The 26137-nt window shown below is 38.4% G+C and overlaps 1 protein-coding gene across 4 annotated transcripts; it reads right to left on the bottom strand.

Annotated features, from left to right (window-relative positions):
• Positions 1 to 1649: 1649 nt before the first annotated feature.
• AZI2 (5-azacytidine induced 2) lies at positions 1650 to 26137 on the bottom strand. Of its 4 annotated transcripts, XM_066320171.1 has the most exons (9): positions 25875 to 26137; positions 25618 to 25735; positions 17398 to 17627; positions 14300 to 14425; positions 13885 to 13984; positions 12087 to 12235; positions 9628 to 9689; positions 6771 to 6886; positions 1650 to 4055 (listed from the first exon to the last, which is right to left on the bottom strand). In XM_066320171.1, exons 3-9 carry the CDS (start codon positions 17620 to 17622, stop codon positions 3667 to 3669), a joined length of 1167 nt encoding a protein of 388 aa, XP_066176268.1. In that variant the 5' UTR covers positions 17623 to 17627; positions 25618 to 25735; positions 25875 to 26137; the 3' UTR covers positions 1650 to 3666. The 4 variants fall into 4 exon arrangements, with proteins under 4 accessions (XP_066176268.1, XP_066176276.1, XP_066176251.1 ...); XM_066320179.1 differs by lacking the exon at positions 25618 to 25735; XM_066320154.1 differs by having other exon boundaries at positions 25618 to 26137.

Here is a 26137-nt window from a genome sequence, read left to right on the forward strand (position 1 = left end):
ATCGACTGCCCTATGTTCATACACTTCAAAGTAGTAACACCACTCTCCCTGAAGAAAGGGTCAAAAGCCTGACTCCTCAAAACCTCAAAAAATATCAATTAAAATCAAACCCCCCACACACCCTTTTTTATACTCAAGCTACAGAGAGAATCAGGTAAATACCTTACACCTCTGCAACCACTGTCCTTCGCAGGGCCTGTCTGGCGATCAGAAGACAATGCAGGTGTCAGCCAGGTACCCGAGCTCTTCCTTCACTCTACCAGCCCACAGCATCATTAAAGCTACAGGTGTCTCAGCACAGGAGTGCCAAAGTCTGCTGCAAGTTGATTTTGGAAGGAAATTCAATCTGCTTTATCCCACCAGTACAGTTCATGTGATACTTACATGGGCCTGTGTTTCATTACTTGGAATGGGCATTGTTTTACTTTAACTCCACCAGCTGTCTGTTGCTGTTCCTGTGTTTTTCCAGCTGTAAAAACTGGACAGTGCATCACAGCTAATTTGGGGGTTTGCTTTCTTCAATATGGCTAGTTCACATGTGAGGAAAACTGAGCAGCTGTACACCACAAAACTGGCAGAGAAACTTCAAAGTTCAGATTTTAAAAATACTAAAAATTAACCAAACAGTGCAAGTTTACATACAAGTTACTAGAAGGTTCATCCAACTCACTAAATATCCAAATACAGATGCAGCATTTGCCATTTGCTCTTTTGAATGTGCGACAACCTCTTCCTGCCCCAAAAGCTGGCTTTCATTTCTGTTAAATGGAGTTAGTGCTTTCTTAAATTAAGAATTATCAAATTGGTGGGTTGGGGGAGGTTTTAAAATGTTCAAAGTTTGAATTCAAGTTAAGATTTTCTTGGGATCATTTAACATCATTATTTGAGAACTTTGGTCCTTACTACACTAACACCAGAACCCCATTACTACAGCTACTTCTCCATGTAATTTGCTGTCACTGCTGAAAAGATTTCACTTCTGAAAATGGAAAAAGCACTGGAAGCCACTAGTGGCATGGATTTAAATGACTTTCCATCTTCAGTCAAAATCTCATTGTAAGCTTTGGACCAACAGATGCTTCACAAGCCAGGGAGCTCCCAAGTGACTCCAGGTCTGGGGACTTCCTTTTCAAATGTTACAGCTTGGACATGGCAGTGAGTGATTGGATTGGAAATGCTGCCTGCAGCAAGCTCTCTGGCATCAGTCCCTCTTCTCCCTAGTTAGCAGCAGCGCTCAAGTCCCTTCTCAGCAAACATTGCTGCTCCCTTCTCCAGCAGGGAGGAGGAGCACAGGATATCAACCAAGGGTCAAATACAAAACCTGGAAATTCTCAGGCTCTGCACAGAAAATCCTAATTTCACACAGGACGTGAACAGGCTGACTGGGAACTTTTTGACACAAGCAGTCAAAGCACCATAGCTTAAGATGACTAAATCCTCCAGGTTTCAACATCCAGGAGGATACTTCTCCCAGAATATGCTGAAGCAGGCTACAGCAGATGGCTGCTTTTTTTCCTTGAGTCAAAGTGATGAACCTCAAATCTAATTTTGTTTGTACTTGGAATAACATTTATACACAATAAAGGAATTAAAACTTAAGTAAAAAATTTTGTGCCAAATACAGAAAGGAAATTTGTTAGTAAAACCAATTTCAAACAAAAATAAATTTATTTAATAACTTACACAGTAGAATTCCTTCATTGCACAAATCATGTTAATGCCTGTTGGATATTACATTCCTTAACAGAAAACCTCTGTCACGTTGAGGTGGGGAACCCCAAAAGTAAGCTACATAAGAACTAGGTACCATATAGCTTATGCAGCCACATGAGAAATGTTTTCTTTGTTATTACATAGGTAGTTGGTTCTCTCAGCTAAAGCATAGTGACTTGGATTTGTTTTATGCATATTGGATTTTGTTCTATTACTTTCCAAGAGATTGTACTCCCCTGAGTCAGATGTGTTCATTGGTCAGAATAAATTCCAGCATCTGACACCATTTCCATTAATCACAGACAAGCCAGTATACATGAGCAAGATAATAGAAAGATAAAAACAATATCTGGTGAAAAGGAAACATGGTTTATGTATGCTGTTTGTACTACAGGAGAAGGTACTGGAAGGCATTTTTTTTTTGCCTTTGACAGACAAAGTGAAAGATGGACTCTGTCTGAAGTACTTACTGTGCAGGGGAGAGTGTCTGGAGCCACACAGGACACGCAGCACCCTTGTAACACTTCTGCAGCCCATCATTACTATGGCTGTGCTGCAGCCCGAGCTTCCCCATGTATTTGCAAGCAATCTTAAGATAATTTGCTACTAAACAGCTGTGAAATTAATTTTTATTACTTTGATGTTAAGCTGGATCTGTGAAACTGAATACGTCAACCACCCGCACATCTGTAAATAGTGCATTCAGTATTAAATATCTTCCTGCCCATCACAAGTTAGGTATCATGGATCTAAAATACAATGCATTTTTCTTCAACTTTTTGCAGTCAAGACATTTCACTTAACCCTCCTGTATTAAGCCAGTTAGGAAGCAGAGAAGTTTACAAAAAAAAAAACCCAAACAAACAAATTATATTTGTCTAGAAACAGCTCATGGCCTTCAGAGGGAAAAAAAAAATATATATGTAAAGTAGTGCCTAGACACCCCTCATCTATTAAAGCAGGTAGTTGGTATTCCAGTAGCTCTGGTTCTCAGTGGCATACTAAAGACACCACAAACATACATATTTTTGTGTATCAACAATGCAACAACACCAAGTCTGATTAAGTTAAGGCTTTTGTTTCTTCTACAAAAAAAAAATAAAAAGTTAGTAGCCTTCACCACAACAGGAATAAAGAGTCAGAGCTGTGGTGCTGTGCAAAGGAGGCACAATCTGGAAAACTGCACTGTGAGCACGCTGGGTCTGTGGCAGCACCGCGGTGCAGTTACAGCAGCTTCCTTCAGCAGCAGCTGAGGGAAACAAGCTGAACCTCCAGGATTCACAGTGTTCAGCAGCATTACTTACAGTCCTTCGCAATCCAGCCCTAAATGGGCCAATCGAAACAGGACAGTCTAGGGGTGATTTTTCTCTTGCCACTGTCTCGTACAAATCAAAGCAAAAATAATAATAATAAAAAAAAAAAAGTCTTACCTTTCTTGGTTAAAAATCACAGAAAAATAAATTTACAAACCAGAGGAATCAAAGCTAATTTAAAGGAAGGAAGGGAGAATCTAATGCTTTATGTTATGTCTTATTCTGAAAACAAACACTGTCAAAATATAATCTCAGAGCTGGCACAAATTCTAACACTGTATACCAAGTATTTTCTTGATAACATACAAATAGCAAACAAATACAGAACTGGATTATTTTGTTTTATTCCACAAACTCACTTTCAGTGTAACCTTAGGCAAATGTATGTCATTTGCAGTACAAGACTATCTAGGTCCCATGCCAGATTTCTTTGTATTTACATTATACCAGCACAGCTTTAACATCAAGGAACTCACTCCTGATTTACAGCAGAGAAAGACTATGCTTTCTGATTTGGAACTAGAATTAAAAATAAAGAAAGAACATTTCAAGCAATTTGTTTTCCCTCCTTAAAAGTTTGAGCATTAAGGTGCCTATTCAGAATCACTCCAAAAATGCCTCAGTTCAGTCTAAAAATTGTTTAACTCTTGTGCAGACAGTTTTGATTACACTGATCCAGGTAATCTGCTGGACAGTTTATCAAAGTTGGGTTATTCTTCATTTCCCAAAACATATTCTCATTGGGCTTTGGAGGACTTGGGAATACCCAGGAATTATCTTCCAGAGAGCTCTTTCCATAAGAATGGTGTTCCTGAAACGTTTTGCCGTCAGCTGGAATTGGTCTCTCGTCTGTCCAAGCTTGTAGGGTCACCCTTTCTGATGGGGCATGGGCATCTCTCAGCAGAGGGGGAAACACAGTGTTGCCCAGGGCTTTATCATTTTCTGAGAGGTTTTTATAGACTACCTCAGGTGTCAAATTCAGCTTTGAAATGTTCAAGTCAACACATTGCATTGGTGCAGTACAGGCAGCTGAAGGAAGAAGATAAAAAAAGATTTTAAAATTACATTATCTAATGCATTTTTCATGTACTCCAAATGTACTACAGTCTATCAGGGATGTTAAACACAGTTTTTTCAAGCCACAAGTTTTCAGACCATATTCAGTAACTACTTGAAAGCTACAAACAGTACACTACCCCCTCACCAGTCTCAAGATGAACCCAAAATCCTGAAATCACAGTGTTTAAAACACACCCACAACTCCAAAGGATATTTCCCAACTCCCATTTCAACACAGATAAATGGATGGATCTCTCTGACCAGACTTAAATGAATGCTGAAACAGAGACCACTTTCACATGCTTGGAGAAATCAGCCAGATGCAGAACATAGAATGCTGCTTCCTATTCTAGAGATTCTTTTAACAGATTGTGTTCTTGTGCCACCCCAAACCCAAATTCTCACTGCCCATGAAGCAGTAAGGGAAACACGTGGTGTTCACAGGTTCTCTTGTCTGACTTCCAAAAGTAAAGTAAAATGACAGACTGGAATGTTCAGCCACGGGAAATTCCAGAGGAGTTTTAAACTGTTAGGAAGGGAGGGATTTTGAAACAGAACTGCATCTACTTGAAATGGAAAAAACACATCTGCACATATGGCCAAATACAAGCAGGTATTTGTTTCATAGTGATAATGTACATAAATGTGTAATCAGAGTAGATTAGTGCTTCCTGGAGCCAAACTCACATCTTACATAGAGTTTTCTAGAGCGGCTGTTGACCTTGTGCATGAATTGCAATTTTTGACTTTAGCTCTTATGGGACAGAAAAAGAACGTGGTATCTTGGTCAAAGAATACAACTTCTGTTTGTCACAATAAATGAAAATCTGTGGATGTCACGTCAAACCATTTGCCAATAGCATGAGCATCATGTCTGAAAGACATGCTAAGGTACTGGATTTGGTCTTTGTGCTGGCAGGTGTAAAAAGCAATTTGAGGCCTACAGACCTTTAGAAGTTCAAGAAAAATTAAATCCACTGAAAATAGATTGAAATCATACCAAAAAAAAAAACCCCAAAAATACCCTAGAACAAGAAGAAAAAACCCAAAAAATCCACAAACACACACATGTTGAAAATGCCTCCATACATAACAGCTAAGTAGAATCCACTTGTTAACTGATACTGTTCATAGCCCACACAAAGTAATGAACACGTGTTCTGCAGAATTAATGCAACTCTGACAATGGCAGCTGGTTTTTAGATGCTGAAAATCACTACTGAAGGTACATGAAGTGGAAGGCTTCAGACAATTGCACCCATATTTTGCATAAGCCAAGATTTGTCTCTAAATATAAACAAAGATTTATCTCTATTGCATTCATAATGCATATCATTCTTGGCTGATGACCAAGATCAGACCTATCCAATCTCACAGATTTCTGAAAAAAGTGGACAGATGAAAAGGCAAGAGTCCACTGTTTCCTGATCAATCACGAATGCCTTCTATGGCTGTGGATGAACAACTGCCTAAGAACTGCAGAAAATGAGACTCCTCACCAAGGAGAAGAGAAAAATCAGTAGCTGTGTAGTGGCAAGACAGGCAACTCCAAAAAAACAAGGACATAAAGAGTATATGGTCACATCAAACCTTGACAGATCTAAGATTATTTAGACTCATTCAGTTCCCAGTTTCTCTGCTGAAGTTATTTGACAAAGGTGTTTTAGAATTGTAGGAACACACACTCACCTGGTAACAATATGGCCAAGTCTAGAAAATGGGTTGACAGTTTGTATCAGCCAAGTACCAGAGACAAAGTGATCATTAGTCACTGCTGACCACAAAGGCAGGGACTGCTTGGGAGGTGAATCCTGTCATTACCTCACTGAGCTGTTTAGAAAGAAAATGTCTTGATCTGGTAATGGACAGGGACATCAGAGACTGTCACCAGTACACTGTAACCAAGTTCACTGTCTTCCACCAGTATGCCGAGCACAGTAAAGACCACAATTGAAGTGAGCAGAAAACAAAGAAAATAAACTCTTTACCACAGTTTGCTTGACTGACAGTCTAGCATTTCGCTTGAGAAAAACATATGTATGGAACAGAAGAACTGGCTGATAAAGTGCTCACAGGAATTTTAAATAGCTTATGTGAAAAATATTTAACCCTAAAAATTATTTCAGGCAGTTTTGCTTCCCCAGTACTCTGACATTCAGAAAATGTCATACTGTGTAGCATTTTGTTAGAAAAGACAACTTTTCTGAATACAACGTAAAGAAATATGGAACCATAAGGGAATTTCAGTCTTTTAAAGTCTGATTTTAAAATGTTGCCAATTTAATACTTGATATATTCTGTACTGGGATAAAAAAGACTGCATCTGCAAAAAGATTTCTTCCCCCCTAATATGAAGTAGTTGTGGTAAAAGGTCAAATACGAGTAAACTTAACACCTCAGCCTTGTGCACATAAGCAACACTTGACTGAGAAAAAAGCCACAAGGGGAACAGAAAACAGTACTGAAGAAAAAACACATCAGCAACACCTTTATGTGTGAAGTTGACCAGTATGAGACAGAAGCAAAAGCAGAAAATGGGTAAGCTGGAACCATAATACAGTCTAGCTTATCAACTTCAATTGATGAGATTCTGATAAGATATGATAGCTAGTTTATTTTTAAAATGCTACAGCTTGAATCAACACTTTGTGCTTGTAAGGTCTGTTACTGCAAACACTGACTTGCCTTTCTTGGCTCCTGGTGGGTTCCTCTGCAGTTTTCGTAGAACCTCAGCTTGCTTGTCAGTCACTACACGCAAATTAGACATTTCTCTCTTCAGGTCCCAATATGCTTGTTGCACACTTTGAAAACAAAAAATTATTGCAAGTTAAATATTGCTGACTCTAAAGCAGCCTGCTAACATGCCTACCAAATATTAACTATTATTTTTCTTGCCTGACACACACTGCAAATTTCGTTAGAGTACCATAACTGTAAATGGACTGAACAGTACCAAGAATTACCTTAAATGAATGGACCTTTGTATATTTTATTTGACTCTCGCCTATTACGACACACAATGCATTATATATTGACATACTAGGTAATAATAATTTCAACTCCCCAACGGAAAGAAATATAAAGAAAATTTTTCATTTTAGTATCTGAAACTAATCATCTTCCAATAAAATTAGTCATCTCAAAGGAATACTTTAAATAAAGTGACACCAGGTTATAAAAAAGGCAGAGTGTTAACTCTGAATACCTTTTGATAAATAACCACATGCCCCAACACATGCTATGAGTTTAGTAATATTGGTTGTCATTTCAAATAATCAAAACCAGTATTTGAGTCTTATACCATGCATGTTGCTACACTGAATTCAAACTAAATACCCAAGACCCAAACTGAGCATACACAGAGTCCAAACTAAAATATAAACCACGCTCATTCATATTCGAGACATCCAATTTATGTTAATACACTGCCTTATCAGACAGTGCAAAACATTGTGTTCCATTTCATTCTCTAAGACAGCGTAATGCAAGAAACAGATTTAGCAACGGCAGCACTGTTCCAATACTGATGTTTCAGGTAAATAACTGGCAAGAAAATTAAAAAAAAAGTAAAATCAAAAAACAGAGAGAAGTAAGCATAACCATATGTTTCTTAGTAAAATTTCTAGCAAAGGCTCACTGAATACCACATTTATGTTGATTAATAATTAACTTAGTATTCAAAGACATAAGGATGTAGTTACTTCAACTTAAACATTAAATCAATGCTTTAAGGCTTTTTTAATGCTTAACAGTCTACCAAAACAGTTACTGAAGACAAATATAATGGATGAGACTTTCCAGAATTTTTTTCTTCCTCACTACGTTCACCTAAGAAGCTCAACTACTCATGCTATTGAGATGAGTAAGAATTAATAAGCTTTATAACTTTACGTAAAGCTATCATTCAAAAATAGCAATACAGGATCACTCCTGCATGAAATATCAAGCACAAAAGTGTCCAAAATCACTGTGAGAAGTAACTATGATGCAAGTCAATGCTAAGAGAGTTCCCTTAAAACAAAGAAATAGAACTTCTGTCCACAGAAACACTTCCCCAGAATAAGAGTCCAGATTCATAAAGCTCTGTTAAAGAACACAGGAAGCTGATATTTTAATAAATAATGTATTAAGTGTCAGCAATTCTGACACATAGAAAGTTGAAATTTTCAGAATTGATATTTCAGGAAGTTCAGCTAAGCCTGTGGCTTCTCTACTGCAGACTCCTTTTGGCTCTTTGAACTCTTAAGAGGTGACAATTTTAAAGCTGATGCGGCAACCACACTTCCTTAATTCTCATGTTTTGGTCTAAAAAATAAGATCAAAAATTTTAGTTATGTCAAACCGGAACTGTCCAATATTTAACACAGAAGTGGTAAATATAAGGACAGCTCAGTGTCTGCCACCAACCAGAAAGAAAGTGCTAGGATGAATTTTTTTAAAGCATATTCAGGACTTTTACAAGCATCTTGCAACGGGCTGCAGGTACCAGAATTCCACTTAAATCACGTGCAACAGATGTTAATTGTTTTTGTGGATACTGACCTAGAATCCCATTGCCAAGCCTAGTTTTCAAGGAATTTGTAATTGAAAAGCAAAGATTCCCTGTGCCTGGAGGTTTATCCTATACTGCCTTCTAACATGCAATACAAACTTTCACTATGACAGCCTGTTTAAACCTACAGCAGATTAGATCTGCACACCGAGAACTCAAAGTCAGATTTGCAGGCTACTCACAAATACGAAATAACTACTTTACAAAAAGTTAACTAATTACAAATACCTCCATTTCCTATAAAAAACAGGACTGCTTGCTACAACAAACATTTCTCATAGGAGGCTTTTTAAGTGTTTTCTCCACAGATTTTTTGATGGGCTTGCATATTTATTACATATTCCGTACTTGTATTACAATAAACACTATACTGTCCATATGCTATTTTAGATGGCTGCCACCTGAGCACCACTTGGTGGAATAAATCTGCTCTGATCAATAATTATTTGATCAAATTATCAGTTTGACCAGAGCAGTGATCAAAGAGATAACTGCTGTGTCTTGAGAGAACATCTTTCATCAGACTGACTGCGAAGCTCCAGGAGGAACCACAGGAGTAAGTATCCAGTCAAGGTGAAAGGACCAAGTGTGATTTCTGTGTGCATTATTATCATCACTGCACCAGAGGATGTACAATGGGAAGTGTCTGTATGGTCTCTTTCAGTGGCTGATCTCCCTTTCCGTCTCTTCAACTACCAAGGATGCACCAAGGCCCATTGCACTGAAGCCTGGCGTTGTGAAGGGCTGCTCTTCCCTCTGGTGGAAAATGGTGTAAGTGCACCAACAAGCATAACTATAAATGTTCATCATCATCATCCTGAACTACAAACATAACATAGAAAAATAAGTATAATGATCTTACTAAATAACCATACCTAGACTTCCAATGAAATCACGTAACTTGAAATAACACACCTAAAAAGTCTGCAAGAATATTTTACTTGTTCAACACACTATCCCTCAGTAAACTGAAAATAAAATATTTCATACCTTTGGATGTCTTGTCTTTGAAGGTGGTCTCCATGTAATGGATCTTCCTCTTGAGACTGGTCCTGTATAACAAAGGGAAGAGAAGATAGAGAATGAATGAACATGATTTCAGATCTTCTCTTTCAAAAAACAGCAGTTCATAATACTGAAATTGACAAGTAAAGTAGTCTTCATCTGTGTTAGCTGTAGTGGGTTTCAAAAGGGAAAAAAAACTTCTACTAAGAATTTCCACTGAAAAATGCTTAAACTACCTACTTATATGAAGGCATTGCTCAGCCACCTCCATACTTTTTTTTAAACAGCGGAACTCTCAGAATTAGACTTTTGATGTCCATTAAAAAAGTAATCAATCTCAATTTTTGCTTTTTAAAGCTTTTTTGTTCTTTCCCTATCACAGTAAATAAAGATTTTTAAGGTAATGCAGTTAATACTGTGTCAGTATAGATTTACTTCCACAGGTTATTTTTATGACAGAACATAATTTATCCTTTCAGTCTGAAAGATTACTTTAAAACTGCACATAAAGGCAGCCTCACTGAATTTACCAGGACTGTTTAACAAATCAACTGCTGAGCTCACTTTGTTAGCTGTGTTTCTATTAGACCTTCACTTGTGATGAGCTCCCTCCCTTTCATAACTCTTCTTTCCGTGTTCCCTATCATTCCTTCTAGCCAAATTTGTTATGGATTTGGTACCTTTACAGTGGCTTTAAGACAGTCTGTACACATTTCAAGCAACTTGTCAAGACAATGTACACACTGCATCAACTACAATGTAGAACTTGAGTTAGAATATCTAAAAGTACAGAAAAAAAGAAAATATGCTTGCCTAAGGTAGAAAACATTTGAAAACATGTTTTCCTATTACTACGTTCATTACATGTTAGCTAAACTAGCATAATGAAAATAAGTAATAATGAAAATAACCAGCTGAGTTGAAATATTGCTGATTTGTCATTGCCCATTGATCACACTTGACTTTTTTCACCTGACATATTTTCCCCTCCTGAACTTTCTCACCATCTCCCAAAGATTCAAATTCATAGCTTAAAAAAACTTACACTGTATTACCCCACATTTGAAAGCATGCACTTTTTTATTTCCTGTATTAAGCAGCTACCAGGATGAAGACATTATATTAAAGACAAAAAACCAAGAACAACAAAAGAGCCCACAACAACGCCCCCCAAACAAAAAGCTGTTGCCTGCATTTGTTCTGTGCAACAAAAGCTGCTGGCATAAACATTATTTAAACAGTGTCACATATAGTATTCCTTACAGCTGCTATTTTAGTCTGTTCTCTCTGACATCATTCCCTCTCACAATACAATCTGCAATTATTTATGCAGCTGCTACTCTGTTCTAGAGTAACCCAAAGACACCAGAACTACACACAAGTTACACCAAGCCTTGAGATTTTACAAGTTAGTGAAGGCACATGAAAGAGCTCCAGACACAAGTGAAACAACCAACAGTAAGGGAAGTAAACTAAACACCTCACGTGCTTTATCCCCACCTAGTGGAAAAAATGCAGACTCACTCAAATGCTGGGTGATTCAAGATTACATAATCATCATTATTAATGACCATAAGGGATCTAAAACAGCCTGCCTCCCTAAACAATCACATTTAAATGTTTTACATTCACTGCGTAATTGTGTGACTGCAGAGTCCTTAGAGACTTGCACCATACCTTTCATCAAAGGTAACATGGAAAGCAGAAAGAATGCACCAGACAGTAACTTACTGCTTTTTGTTACTGTTATCTTAATTTTCTTTTTGAGATGCTAACAACATCTAGGTTACAAAATGTGTCCCTCAAAACAGATATCTGCCCCAGAAATGGCAGGGAAGGGTGCCAAAAGAGGCACTTTCCTGACAAGTTCCATGTAACTGCCCTAAAGAGAAGTGCCAGACCTCCTTAAACAAAGTTGCTAACATCTCTTAACATTAGCATCCCGCTGTTTAAAAAACAAAAAAATAAGTATTAATAATGACCAGCTTTTGCCCAAACCTTCTTAGTTGCCCAGCTTACACAGAACTTCAGTGGTTACTTATAAAAAAATCATAAAGCTTTATTTTCTATTTGTATGTAGGCAATGGCTGGGAAATCTTACCTGTATATAGTCATAGAACATCTCGAGTTAGAAGTGACCCCTAGGGATTAAGTTCAACTCCCTCCTCCCTGCAGGACTACCTAAAACTAAACTTAATCATTAAGAGCATCATCCAGACACTTTTTAAATTTGGACAGGCTGGATGCTATGAGCACTTCCCTGAGAAAGTTGTTCCTATTCCCAAGAAAAGTGACAGTTTACGATCATATTTAAGGTTAATTTTACCAAGATACTAACCTTTCACTCAATTGTATACTTCATATTTTTGTTAACCCTTGATTTTGACTGACCATGGGATTTAAAATTAACCATTAATACAAAAAGTCCTTAAAAATTAAGGTACCTTCTGCTTGGAATTTTGCAACTCCTTCCGGAGACTGTTGCACTCTTCCTTGAGTTTTTCTAGATCCTGTTCCAGACTATGCACTTTCAGGTCACTGTTCAGCTTCTCTAATTCCCAGCTAGCCTGAGTACAATTCAGACTTTTTATCACTGTAAAGAAGACAAGCAAGACAATCAGATTCCAATCTCAGTCCAAGGAATGCAACTCAATACGCAACCAGCCCATGCCCTTCAAAAACATCATATTCTGAAGAAACTGGAGTCTACAGCAACAAGGAAATATAACACTGGTCATGCTGTTGGCAGAGGTGGTCTATTTCCTGAGTTTAAAGCACAGAGCTCTACTTTCTAGGAATGCACTGGAGATTTGACACAGAGAAAAAAGGTACCAGCTTAAAAAGGCACTGGAAAGAAAAAAAATCAATTTATGGCAAACAACACATCATATATGCCAACTTCCATACTTCTTACATGATTTGGAAACATGAGCCTTTTGGCCCTCAGATTTGTACAGTTACATCATTTACCCATAAGTTTTCCCCAAGTTTAATATCAAAAAGTTGCGAACAGAACAACAAAAGATACAAAAAAAAGATACAATCAAAACGAAAGGGGAGAGCATAAGAGTTACACTTATACTTTTAGACAGACGCAATTCACATGGTAAGAAGCAACCTAAGCTGATGCTACCATCAGATCAGCAGCAGGGCATTAGTGAGACAGCAAGAAAAGGAAGGAAGGACATGATGGGAAGAAAACCCACAAGTCTTCAGCTGCATGGTGCACTTATTCCAAATTCAATAATTTAAACAACCTTAAGTTAAACTGATTCTTTTTTTTAAAAAAAGGCACTCAGAGTCCACTTGTGAGTAAAACTGAGTTACAAATAAAGATTGAAATCATCACATTTTCAGAGCTCTCCTTAAACTCTGCAATTTTTACCTCCTGAAACTATGAGGTCCTCAACAGTGATACATACTAGCACTACCTGCAGTTTGTTTTTCCAGGTTTAAACATTTGTGCAATTGAAGTAGGGCATTACATGCTTAAGGTCCTCTCGGAGAGTAATCCAGTTCAAGCACAGCCATACCCAAAAATGCCCTTCAAATGACTGCATTTGTATAGACTCTGAAGTCAGTCCATTAACATTATACAAATGGCATTTTTCTTGTAACTGAATTAATCAAGAGGTTTTTTCTTCCATGGTGTTTCATATGTCTATCACACACAAAGCACTCTTTAGAACTGCAGTAAGAGAAGCTGGATTTGGGCTTTTGGAATTGCCAGGATATGCTGTTAGTTTCTCCTTCCTTTTTTCACCAGGCTCTCTACAACCAACATCTTTCTATCTTTTCTCATTTCCCAGCCATCTAAGTAACTGCTGATGACTGAAGCTATTGCTATACAACATCCTCTTGGATTTGTTGTATCCCAATTGTGAGACACAGCAATATACTGGACCCTCGGCAGATGCCAGAGGGAAGTGGGATTGACTAAATGATCTTTATACTTGAACAGGCCTCTGCCCCAGTCTGAGGAAAAGGTGATGGGGTCCAGAGATGTACATGACACAGCCTATAAACTGTCATGTGGTGCCCATTTCTCAAATTTGTAAATCATCTACGGCAGAAGAACACAACAGCCTCAGAACATACATGTCACCATTCACAAGAATGAAGACAAGTTCAAAGCACCTTACCTTGCCCCTATATAGGGTTAAACCTCTTCATGCCTCAAGATCACAATAAAACCACTACAGCTCCTCAACATACCTTAAGATGAAGTAACCAAATGCATACCTTGCTGAGTTTCCACTTCAGTTCTTAGTTGTAACAGCTCTATTTCTTTAGATTGCAATTGCTCGTTCAAGTTTTTCAAGGATTCCGCGCTCTCTTTCGCCTATTTTCAGAGGGGGGAAAACCACAAACCGAAATAATTTATGAAGCATTTTTCTATCATGTCTGACAATTCACTATTTTAGAATAAATACAACAACAAAACATACTGCTTTGATTTTTTTTTTTTTTTGCGATATTGTAGCTCAGTAATAAAACCGAGGTACTTTAAATCATTATTCCTACAGAAAGTACTTTAAAAGAGTCATAAAACCAACGCCACAGATCTTCGGTATAAAAAGGTCATTCCACAGTAAACATGCACAGACTATGCAGTACAGTAAAGCACGCATTGAGGTCATTAGTTAAAAAGACACACCATTTTCTCCAGTCTGCTTTTCAAATGGTCACGGTCGATGCAGGCCTCTCGATAGGCTTGGTATGCCTTATTGACCTGTTCCCGCCCAACGGAGCTGCACTCCTCTTCCAGCCGGGAGCCAAGCACCTGAGCGTTAACACAAGGAGAGGTGACAAGTTTGGGATGTCATGCTGAGAACTTCAAAATCTTAAAAAGGCAATGGTGTGTCTGCAATATTAATCTAACAGTTTTTCCTTTTTTTTTTTTTTTTTTTTTTCAGTTTAAGTAATAAATTAATCAAATACACTGATGCGGACCAAAGTTTTTTATGAAAGCACAATAAAGGCCGTCTACAAATTCTGAAATCATTAACAATACTCAATGCTCACTGATTTATAGAATCAGAATAGTTTGAGTTAGAAGAGGACATTTAAAAGTTCATCTAGTCCAACCCCCCTGCCATGGACAGGGACACTTTCCAGTAGACTGCTATGAGTTCACTCCTATGAGTACTTAAAAGCCATTCATAAGACATGATTACTCACACTGACAATCCCTTAATCATACTTTTTCCAGGCTCTGAAAAAATGTAAGCTGCTTTTTAAAAACAGAGTTTTCAGCATATAGAACATGCACGACAAATAGGAAGTTCAAAGAAAACCAAACACCATTTCTTAAATGCCTCATAATGTAAATAAAGATTTTTTTCAGTATGTTTATATAAGAAAAGCCAAAGCAGAATTATTTTACAAATAACTATGAACTTTCAGATGATCACCATCTCACTGCCTGCTATGGCAAAAGACAAGCAAGGCAGAATAAGTACTATCAACTGGAATGCTAGAAAAAGGGGAACAGAGTTAAAATATATTCAGCATTTTTCATAAGACAGGAAGAAGAATCTTACAACAAATTACAACCATTCATACAAAAAGTTCTTGCTTTAATTAAGTATTATATTTTCCTTTTCATTATTTTTGCCCTGCATACTTACTTTAAACAGTACCTCTTATAGATATTCACAATGGATTTGCACATGCTTTCTTAAAAATTAGGAGTCGCACACAAAAAAATATTAAAACAAAGCATCAACACCCAAGTATCTACCTTAAATATCTCCTCTTTTAAACATTTGCTTGAAAGAAAGGCTCCTGCCCTCTGCTTTTTTTTTTTCCCCTATGTGCATGACTACTTTTAAGTTTTGTCCTTTATATTTTTCTCCTCCTAATAAAGCCACTCAAATAGAACACAAGCCTTAAAAAGCTTTCTGGAAGCTTCCATGCATGTTGAAATTGAAAATTCCAAAGCAATAACTCAGTTATTTTAGCTATTGACAAAGACTGAAAGTCACTAGCAGTCTCGGCCTTCTCAATACACCTCCCTCACAGTAACATTTTTATAGGATTCACATACTAAAAAGTTTTCTCTATAGAAAACAAAGTGTCAAGAGAATAAAGCTGAACAAGGCCAGACCAAAAGACACAAGGCAAAAGAAATTGCCAACGTCAAATCCTGTTTATTGTGATCTTTAGTAACTGTTGCAGCAGCCCTCTTTTTAAGACAGTAGAAATGAGCCAAGACACAGACTTGTTTATCACAGCACAAAAAGGGTCCTGGTTTACCCCTCTTTACAGCTCAGCCATCCTGACTCCCACCATTCACTGACTCTGGCTGCACCAAGCTCCTACTGCATGCTTCCCTTGCAGTCTCTGCTGGTTATCTCCTGCTAAACTCTGACTGCATGTACTAGTTCACAGACTCTGAACGCAGACTTTTACCTAGCCAGACTACGGCTGCAGGTTCCAACAACAGGCCCTAACTGCACACCCAGACTGACATCACAGCAGTGATTGTCTCTCCCCAGGACCCTTCTTTGTCATGGTTCCCTACCACCAGCTAACCCACTCCCTTTTACCACATTTATCTTCATTGGAAATAGCTGCGAGTCGTCAGGGGTGGGGCTGTATTGGGTAACTAACACAACTGCTACTTATCAGGGATGAGGTTACCTGTATTCCCTTCTCCTACAAGTAACCACATAGAAGATGTTACACTCAGCATGTGTAATTCAGACGATGTTAGGTTTAAAGTTCTATTCCTCTTCCCAACATCCCCCTCAGACCTTATATAAAGGAAGGCCAGGGATAGCTTTGCTTTATGACAAAAACTCAATCTTGCCTTCACCAAGAGTTCCTGAATAAGTGTTTCAATGCTGTGCCAAGTGTGACTCAAGTTTCTCATCCCAATGCCACAAAATAATATACAAATGGAAAGCTTTTAAGAGTAGCATACAGTTAGGAGTAACTCCTAAAAAATATCTCAGCTCTAACACTAGGATCTATCTTTGCGTCTTATATAAGAAAGCAATCTATCAAAGTCAAGGACTTTGCAGTACAAAGGACACTCAGTACTGAACAATGGATATATGTTTAATGACAGCATTCATTACTTGCAGAGAAAAACCTGTGCCCTGGTCAATTTTTAGCTTTAATGAACTTCACTAGTTTTTGGCCATGAGAAACTGCATAGAAAACAAATTTCAAGATTCATTTACATTTTAGAATTACTGCATCAAAAACCAGCCAGCCAACATATATGTTAAGCATTGCAACTTCGTATTTCCTGCTCAAGGTTGTGATTGGCTAGATCTAGCTGGATATTCTTAGCAACCAATTTTTCCTTATCATTTTGTTATGCTAAGCCCAAGAGAGTCTTTTGATAGAGAATTCCTGGATTTTGATGGCTTACAAGCTTTGCACCTCACTGTTCAACAATACTGTGTCACATGGGCCCAAGCTAATAAACACCATAAAGAGGCACCTAAACTACAGTGACAAATTCTATGCAACTACACGTCTGCCTGAATCAAAGTCACTGTCTTTGCATTGCATCATATATGTGCCCAGTCAGAATCAAAAATACCTGTATAACACAACTATGCTATCAGAGGAACAAACTTTCACTTAAACATTTCACTTAAACAAATAAAACAATTTGCAAACTTTTTTAACATGGAAATTATTTTAAGTGTATATTTTGAATCCTTAACCACCTTCTCTGCCATCCAGGAGCAAAAGAGAAGATGCAACCAGAAACTGGTATATCAAGTATTTTCTTACCTTCTCTTCTAAAATTCTCACTTTTTTTTTTAAGAAGGAGTTCTCCTTCTCTGTCTCCTTCAGTCGTTTCTTGATATCTTCATATGCAGTGACAAGTGCAAAGTGTGAGGCAACAGACTCATCTCCACTATACGATGGAACAGGAATATCGCTGTCTCTCTTGTGAGCAGTGTCTGCTTTTTCATGGTTCAAAATACAGATGTCATCCTCTACCAACTCCTCCATGACAGCTGTAAAAAGACAGACATAAGTGCTATGTTTTCACAAAGACAAATTCATCAAGAGTCTGAAAACCTTCCAAAATACTGCAGGGTGTTTCTGTCTAAGTATGACAAGATGGAATAATCAGGAAGTACCTTAATATTGCAGAAAAATCTTGAAACCCATTTTACCTTGAAAATACACTGTTTAGAAAAGACATATTTCACTGTTACTTGATAAAAATATTTTGAGTACCTATCAGATGTATGAACCCTCAAATTCATTTTTATTAAGTCTTAACACCAATGAAGAATTTGGCTGGTACCAACTATCTAACTTCAAAGGAATATTATATCAAAGCTTTTGCAAGCAAGCACTGAGCAGTAAAAGAGAGTACAGTTCCAACAAATCAACTCCTGTGGTTCCTGAGCACAAGTGCCAAAGTTTCTTTATTTTTGAATGCAAATACTTATATTTTTTTCCCTACCTTTAAAATAGAATCTCAAGTACACTTGTGTTTGTCCTTAAAGAGACTGCATTAACAGCTATTCTTTCCTTGGTCCCAGTAGAAAACCTCCTTCTGAACAACATTTACAGTAATTTTTGACTGAAAATATGATGAGAATGAAAACATGCACAGTAACATGACCTGCCTCAACATGTGTGGAGAAAACTTAAAATAATCTGACCATTAATAAAGTGTCACTCTAACATATCAGGCAGATCCATCTTGAATGACAAATGCAAAGTAGATGTTACAGTGAGTTTTTGTTACAACCTACATCATTCCAGCGCAGCAAAACATTCAAAAAGAAAATACTGTCTTAAAGAAATTCTATATATTTTCTTGAACAACAGGTCTTAAGGGAAAACCCCAAAAAACATTTTCCTTAAGAGTTATAAGTTATCTGGAACAAGTCTTGGGGTTTTATTTAAAAGCAAGCCAACCTTCAAAGCACAAGCAACCAATTAAAAAAAGACACACTGCATTTAATTATGAACATCAAGATTACTTGTATTCCTATGCAATACTAAGAAATGCTATAAAGTGCCAGATAATACTTCCCCCTGTTAAACAAGCCAGTGATGTGACTTCTATAAAAAGCAGACTTTTGTTTTTACCCCTTCAACAAATCCTTCGGTTCCTGATGATTAGCTAATCAACCAACAGAAATGCTAGAATGAAAGAACTGAGCATAATGGAGACAGCTTTTTGTACTGCAGGAAAAACTTACTTCAACAGAAAACCGACTTGGTCAGCAGAACTTTGCAGAAAAGGCAGGCATTAGTGCAAAAAAGCCCCACGGCCACAATTGCTGTTTTCTACTGTGTATTTGCTACTTGAATTCAAACTAGACTTCCATTTGTTTATAGATTACAAGAAGTAAAGGCCTGGAGCTTTTCTATATGGTCAAATTTCTCTCACCATGCTGGAAAGCTTTCAGAGTGCAGCATTATGAAGAGATGTAGTACAGCTACTGCTGAACAATGGTGCTGTTATCACATTTGTCTCAATTTGCTCCAAGCCAGTTAGACAACAGGATAAAAAACTGTGACAGCTCATTTCTACTAAATAAGACAGCAGTGGAGTTTTTCAACAGTGAGGAAAAAGACAAGAACACTACAAACCAAAGCTGAACTCCTCTAAATGGCTATGTTCAGGAGGTGAATAGATGCCTCCTACGTTCTTTGATGCATTCTGACAAAAAAAGTAGCCTAAGCTTCCTTTGCTTGTTGTTCTGTCTTCAGTGTTCTGTGATTTCTATGATATTTTAGTAGAAAGAACCCTGCAAAAAAGGTTTGCTTCCTTTTCATTGTAAGAACAGTATCACTCCATGCACAAGGTGACCTTGACCAAAAGCACCATATCATTCAAACTGCATTAACAGACTGAAGGAATTGCTCATTTTGTCTTCCAAGATGAGTGTAACATACCCGCTTATCCTCGCCCATTTCACCAAAGGCCCTGCAAGTCTTGTCACCCATCTCATCAAATTCCCAAGACTCTGCCCTCTTCAAGGCAACACATCTCCTTTTCTTGGAACACTTGACACAAATGCCTTTAAAGAAGTGTCACAACTTATCATTATCTCTGGAAGAAAGCAGCAGATTTATGACCTTGTACATAAAATAGATCTTTGTCCCCATGCTTTTCCTATAGCTCCTAAATTCGAGCATCATATGTTCCCTATTTCTTGCACACATCAGTGCTACCAGGAGATGGCAATATGGGAAAACAAGACCATACTTATTCTGCATTTTGTTAACTAAAAGTGCCTTTATGAGCTTCCAAGAGAGAAGCACCTTCCAAATAAGACCCAGTATACACAAATACTATTTTATAAATTCAAGTACACACCTAACCTGCACCTGGCTAGAAAGACCAGTTACTCCAAAAATTTTTTTTTTACTTGAAAGATCTAATTTAGTTTATAGTATTATTTAACTTGGGTTTTCTGATGTTGCTCTCTAAGGCAGAACTGGAGATCATTTAGAAAAGAAGTACATAATTCCACATAACTCAAAGGGACTTTGTGTGCTTTTCTAAATTTCTACACCCAAGATAACAGTTCCAAAAAGTCCAATATAGATATTTTTGACAAGCTGCCATTAAACAGTTCAAGATCAGCAGTACTATAAAAGGCCATGGTGAAATGCACCGCTCACCCAGCTTTTTTTGCTGTCAGGATAGACAGAAACCCTCAGTATAGAAAAAGAGGCTATGTCTGTAAGAAATCTCTGACTACAGCTGTAGTCTTTAACTTCACCCAAGGACAGGAATCAAAATTTAGATTCCCCAGTACTATATTACCCCATTTTAAAAATATGAACTCATAGCAGCAATCAAAGAAGTGCTTCGATTATTTCACAGGTTACAACTCCTCAAATCTAGAAGAAGGATGCCAGAAGGGTTTTCAGGATGGTTCACCAAGTCCAACCACAGGCTTCTGCCCTGTTTTAATCTGTTTGACTTCTCCTGATTCCAAGTCACACTTGTATCCACTGCTGAAAATGCCCCAAAGCTGACATTCTGAAACACCTGAGTGAATTTTGGCCTCACTGGAGCTGCAATTCATGAGATAATCTGTTCTACAGTAACAAGTTCAAGTGAAAGGTTTCTCACTAAAATATTTAAAGTAATATACTGACAAGTTCATGTCTATGAATACAACTGACGTCCATCTCGGCCTCCCTAAGGCAAACTTCACAATCCCATTTACCACACATCCCACCCCAAGAAAGGTGTCCCTAATACATTTTACTCCCTTTACTTCAGCAGAGTACCTAAATATTTTGCCTGTGATACACTTTACACTTTAGAATGATCTCCACACAAAACAGCCTACTTAAAAGGACTTTAATCTTCATGTCCAAAAATAAATACATTAACTGAGTACCAGTACTACTGCTTGTATTAAATAACTAATGCTTAAAAGCCAACAAACAAAAACCACAAACTGAATACACTGTTGATGGGAAACAGTATTAAGTTCAAGCCGGACTAATTATGTTCCCTGTTTATAAGCACATGAGTTTGAAGAGGTGGCACCACTTATGTTTTAAATGTGAAGAAAAGAAGAATTAACAGGAGGCACTTCTGTTGCTCAACATAGGTTATAGAACAGCTTTGATTCAATTCAATAAATATCTTGAGCAAAAGAATGTTTTCCCATATCTTACTAATGCTTGGCAGAAACATAGCTTTTCTCTTTAAAGAGCTTTATGAATACCAGTCATTAACACCATGGGAGGCAGTTAAATATAAAACACATTCTACATACAAGGAACATGGGATGCAGAGGCTCTAATAGCAAACAGACATTGCACAGAGCTCTGTAGTTTGAAATGCTAATCTTATTCTTGGATCAGAAGGAGAAATAGTAAAAGCAGGATTACATTAGATTTTTCTCAGTATGAAGCAGATTCTCATTTTGGCCTAATGGTTGATTTGAAAGAAAATAGAACAGTTTTCAAAATATTTCCAAATATCAAATGCAAATAATTTCAAGATGGTTGTTTTCCTGTTTGCCTTCCAGACTCAAAGGGTTTGACTTCATAATGGTAGTATGAACAGTTCCCAGCTGTTGATAACAACAGCATAATCTTTGTACTCATTTATCTTGCCTTACATAGAAGGGTATACATATATGCATGAAGACATAAAAACTCCTTTAAATTCAAGAAATGCCTTTGAACCAAAGGAATCGTGAGAGAGAATGTTACAACCCTCACCTTAATTTCAGAAAAGCTGTACTAATCTTTTTTTTTTCTTTTTTAGAAGACACTTCAGCACAGCAAGGAGTAATACAGAATTCCTGCAGCCAGCATCAGAAACTCCACACAGGACTTGCAGCATTTGACATAAGATGTTAAAACAAGCAAGACTTCCAGTCTCTTTAAGCATCCATCACTTTGCAGAAATCTCAGGCTCTCTTTGATTCCAGTTGTGAACAGACTGTTCTACAGAGAAAGGCATCACACATACTTGCTCCATTTTTAAAAAGAACTCAGAAACACACACACACATATCATTAGCTGCTACTTTTTCACAAACACACACACATCTCATTAGCTGCTACTCTGGCCACTGTTCATCCTTCCCTACGGCCAAAGTCCACAGGCCCAACTCCCTCCCAGAGAGTCGCTGACCGCAGCAGCACAGCCCGGCTGTCTGTGTCCTCGGTGCTCCTACAGCAACACGCCCACCTGTGAGCTACATCACAGCTCCAGAGCACTTTCATTTTACTGCCCTCAGGAAATGGAAACTCACTGTCTCTAAGCTCACACACCAGATCACTGTAGCTCATCTATCCTCAACATCTGGGTAAGCTACAAAAGCCAAGCAAAATCTCCTTAGGTACAACAGCCAATTTTTTTTTCAATTTCAAGGTTTTTACAATAAATAATCTACTCTCACAAGGACCAGAAAAGCAATAAAAAGCCCATTTTATGCCAACAGCGCTTGATAAATTTTACTTTCTCTGAACAGTGTCAGACTCCAGTACCTCCACTGCTAATTTGCAAACCTTATGCATTCTCAATGTAACGTATTCAATCTGCCTTTCTGTGGATCCTGTCACAATAATCACTTTCCCTGACAACTACCAGAAAAAGAGGAAAATAAAACCCCAAAAGTAAGAGTCAATAAAATATTATCCTTTCAGCATCATATAATCCTATTTATTAAACTATTACATTTAATGTTGAAACTAATTAGAAGCAGTACTGTCAAAGAAACATAAGTAGGAGCAAGATGGCTTTTGGCTGTTAAACGCTCCTACCGCCAAATATAAGTATCTTAAAAGGTTACTGAAACCCTTTTGCTGTTCGTTCATTCCCATTTCAAAAGGTTTATATAGGATAACTATTTCCAAAAGTTTAGAGGATTTGTTTTGGATTTCTTTTTCATATCTTCTTTTGAAAATCAAACAGCAGGTCCTACCTCCCAATCACGTTTCCTTCTTTTCAATTAAACTGCCAGATTAATTACCGTTCAATAAGTTCACAAATTCAATGGTAAGCCTTATGTAATGGCATTAACTTTTAATTCAACTGAAAATGTGCCTCACCTGTTACAGCGACTGGAAGGAAAGTGAGTCTCACCAATGGCCTTTAGTCATCCTGCAACTCACTAAGATAACATCCATATGTTTCCAAGACACAACTGGACAGGATGCCAGCAAATCTAATCCAGGCTCCCTTATACAGGGGGACCAAATGATCTTCTCAGGTCCTTTTCAACTTGGGCTGTCTTCTAAAATTCTGTATTCAGATTTATATGGCAATATTTCAGACAAACCTGGTAACTTGAACCTAAGTTCCACTTAGCAGCTTCTAAATGGATATTCAAACCAGTTAGGCATCACTTACCCTCTCAAACTTAATTTCTTCTCCCCAAAGGTCCTGTCAGTTACACCTACAATTTCATACACTAAGAACTCCACATAAAAACACTGTATAATCATGTAAATTAGTTAATTAATGCAACTATAGTATAAACATTTAGCAAAAACATAAGACTGATTCCAAAGCGAACCATGGAAAATGCACACAGGTATGGAGTCTCCTTCAGCAGAACTCCCCACTAACTCCTGCCAAGCTGGTTCCCTTTGTTAATCCTATCATTGCCATCTTAGCAAACTGGATCTCATTATCACTGTTTTATTTAATATGGACTGTCAGACTTGCTCTGTCTATAAAATCCCTGTGAAAGAATGAAAACATATATCAAAAGGTAAAACCACAGTGCATTTTATCCTGATTTTTTCTACATGTTGTCTTTTTTCCTTCAAATTCTGTTTTAAAGAAACCAGATATGGATAGCACGTGCAGTGACAGGGGAGTTTCCACTTCCGTAAGTTAGGCAACCCACATTTAATGTTTTATAGTGCACAATCTCCAGCTCAATGCATCCATTGAAATAATACAAACAAATGTTACTGCATTTCCAACTCTATGCAAACTGTATTTCCAATGCTGTGAGACGAAATTATTCAATTTATCTGCTTAGAGTACGCTAAGCACAGCTTGTTCATATATTTGACCAATAATTTTCACACTTTCCCTACCCTTTGAATGTCACATAGAAAAAAGAGATATACTAAAAACCAAAGTAGTATACTTGCTGAAAGTTAGGCGACCTTAAAACTATCTTTATTACTCATTTTTGCTGCACAAAGATGACACTTCACCCTCTTTGCTCTTTAGAAAAAAAAATTTACTATTTAGTTTTCGTTGTAAAACATAACCTAGCTAGTATTCAGGCAATGGTCACCTCACACTTTTCTAAACTGCAAATGCAGGAAACAAGGTTCTGAAAAATTATCAATTTTAGCAAAAAATATGGGTTTTGGGAGTGAGAAGGTGGCTAAACCCTTCATATAGTGTAATCCAGAGTTCAGTCAACCACTTGTGACTTCATTGGGAATTTAGATGAAAAAAATCTGCTTAAAATTTGAGGCAATAGTCACCTACTTAAGTTATAGGGCAATTATCTGATAAAGACTTCTAACAAAAGTCCGGTCATTAAACAGCTATTATTCAAAGAAAAAAAAAAAAAAAAAAAAGTAGTAATTATCTTAGATTTCTTTTGGTTTCTACAGTAATTCTAGTAGAATTCTAAAATACATGTGGAAACAGATAACTTGGACTATTAGGAGCACGTGATCATCCAGGAAATAACATGTTTCCCATAGCCCAAAATAACATTTCCTAGAAAACTGTCACAGAAGAAAAACTGACCTTTGGAGTGCAGAGCAGACTTAACTATCCTGGCAATAATTCTCCCCTAACTCCACTTTTTCCAGAGTCTGCTTCCAGCACACTCATTTTATTGCATACATACAGAGAAAGGCAATGTTAAAGGATCCCCTAAGAAACAAAAACCTCCTAAAAGCACTCACTGGAGTTAACACTCACTTCTAAGTTGCTAGGAGAGCAATTTATTTAAGGAGATAAGGGTATTTTCCCTACCAGGTGAAACACCAGGATTCGAAGAGACAATTTCCTAAAAGCTGAAAGCACCACTAACATATGCAACTACCTCAATGCTCATCTGCACTCCCTTCTTCCAAACTAACACAGCCTGGAGCACCTGTATTCCTGTCAGCTCCAATATTCCATCATGGTACTGTTTTCACACCCGTAGTCCTACTTTGCTCATTTCCTTTGCCAGACTCCCCCTGTACCAAGGCACAAAACCGCAGCTCCAAGAACCCACGGAGTTTTCCAGCTTGATCAGAGGCAGGTTTGTAACCAGCCTGACTGCCGGCCCGAGGCCCAACCCCGGCTTGGTAGTGGTGCCTGTAAGCCTTGCTCACCGTCCCCCCACGGGATGACCCTTTATTCCGGCCAAGTGTGACTGGGCAGGGACAAGACACAAGACCCACAGCCTGCTCCTTCTGAAACTCAGGAAGTTCCACTTCAACATGAGGAAGAACTTTACATGAGGGAGGCAGAGCACTGAACAGGCTGACCAGGGAGGGCGTGGAGTCCTCTCTGGAGTCGTTCAAAACCCACCTGCACGCGTTCCCGTGTCACCTGTAACCTGCTCGAGATGACCACGCCTCGGCAGAGCGATTGAACTAGATGATCTCGCTTCCAACCCTAATAATTCTGGGTTTCTACGAGGACGACTCTGTTTTAAGGGGAGAAACGAAAGACCAGCCTCTTTTCCCAGAGGGGAGTCGCTCCTCTCCCACGGGGCACGAAGCTCCTCAGCACCCCGGGAGCCCCGGCCGGGGCCGCCCCGCGTTCCCCCCCGCGCCGGGACCAACCTGTCCGGGCCCCGCTCGGCCGGGCGGGTCAGCGGCGGGCGCTCAGCTCGGCGGGGAGGCAGCGCCGCCCCTCGCGGTCTCCGCTCGGGCCCCCTCGGGCGCCCATCGCCGCCACCCCGCCGGCCCGGCCGCGGTCTCGGCCTCCGCCACCGCGGGGAATTCCCGGGGCTCGGCGCCGCCCCCGCCGCCTCCGAGGAAGTCAACAAACGCCGCTCCGGCCGCCGCCAAGGGGCGGGCGCCGCTCCCGGAAGGAGAGAGGCGGC

This window comes from Sylvia atricapilla, chromosome 1 (genome assembly GCF_009819655.1).
Source record: "Sylvia atricapilla isolate bSylAtr1 chromosome 1, bSylAtr1.pri, whole genome shotgun sequence".
NCBI lineage: Eukaryota > Metazoa > Chordata > Aves > Passeriformes > Sylviidae > Sylvia > Sylvia atricapilla.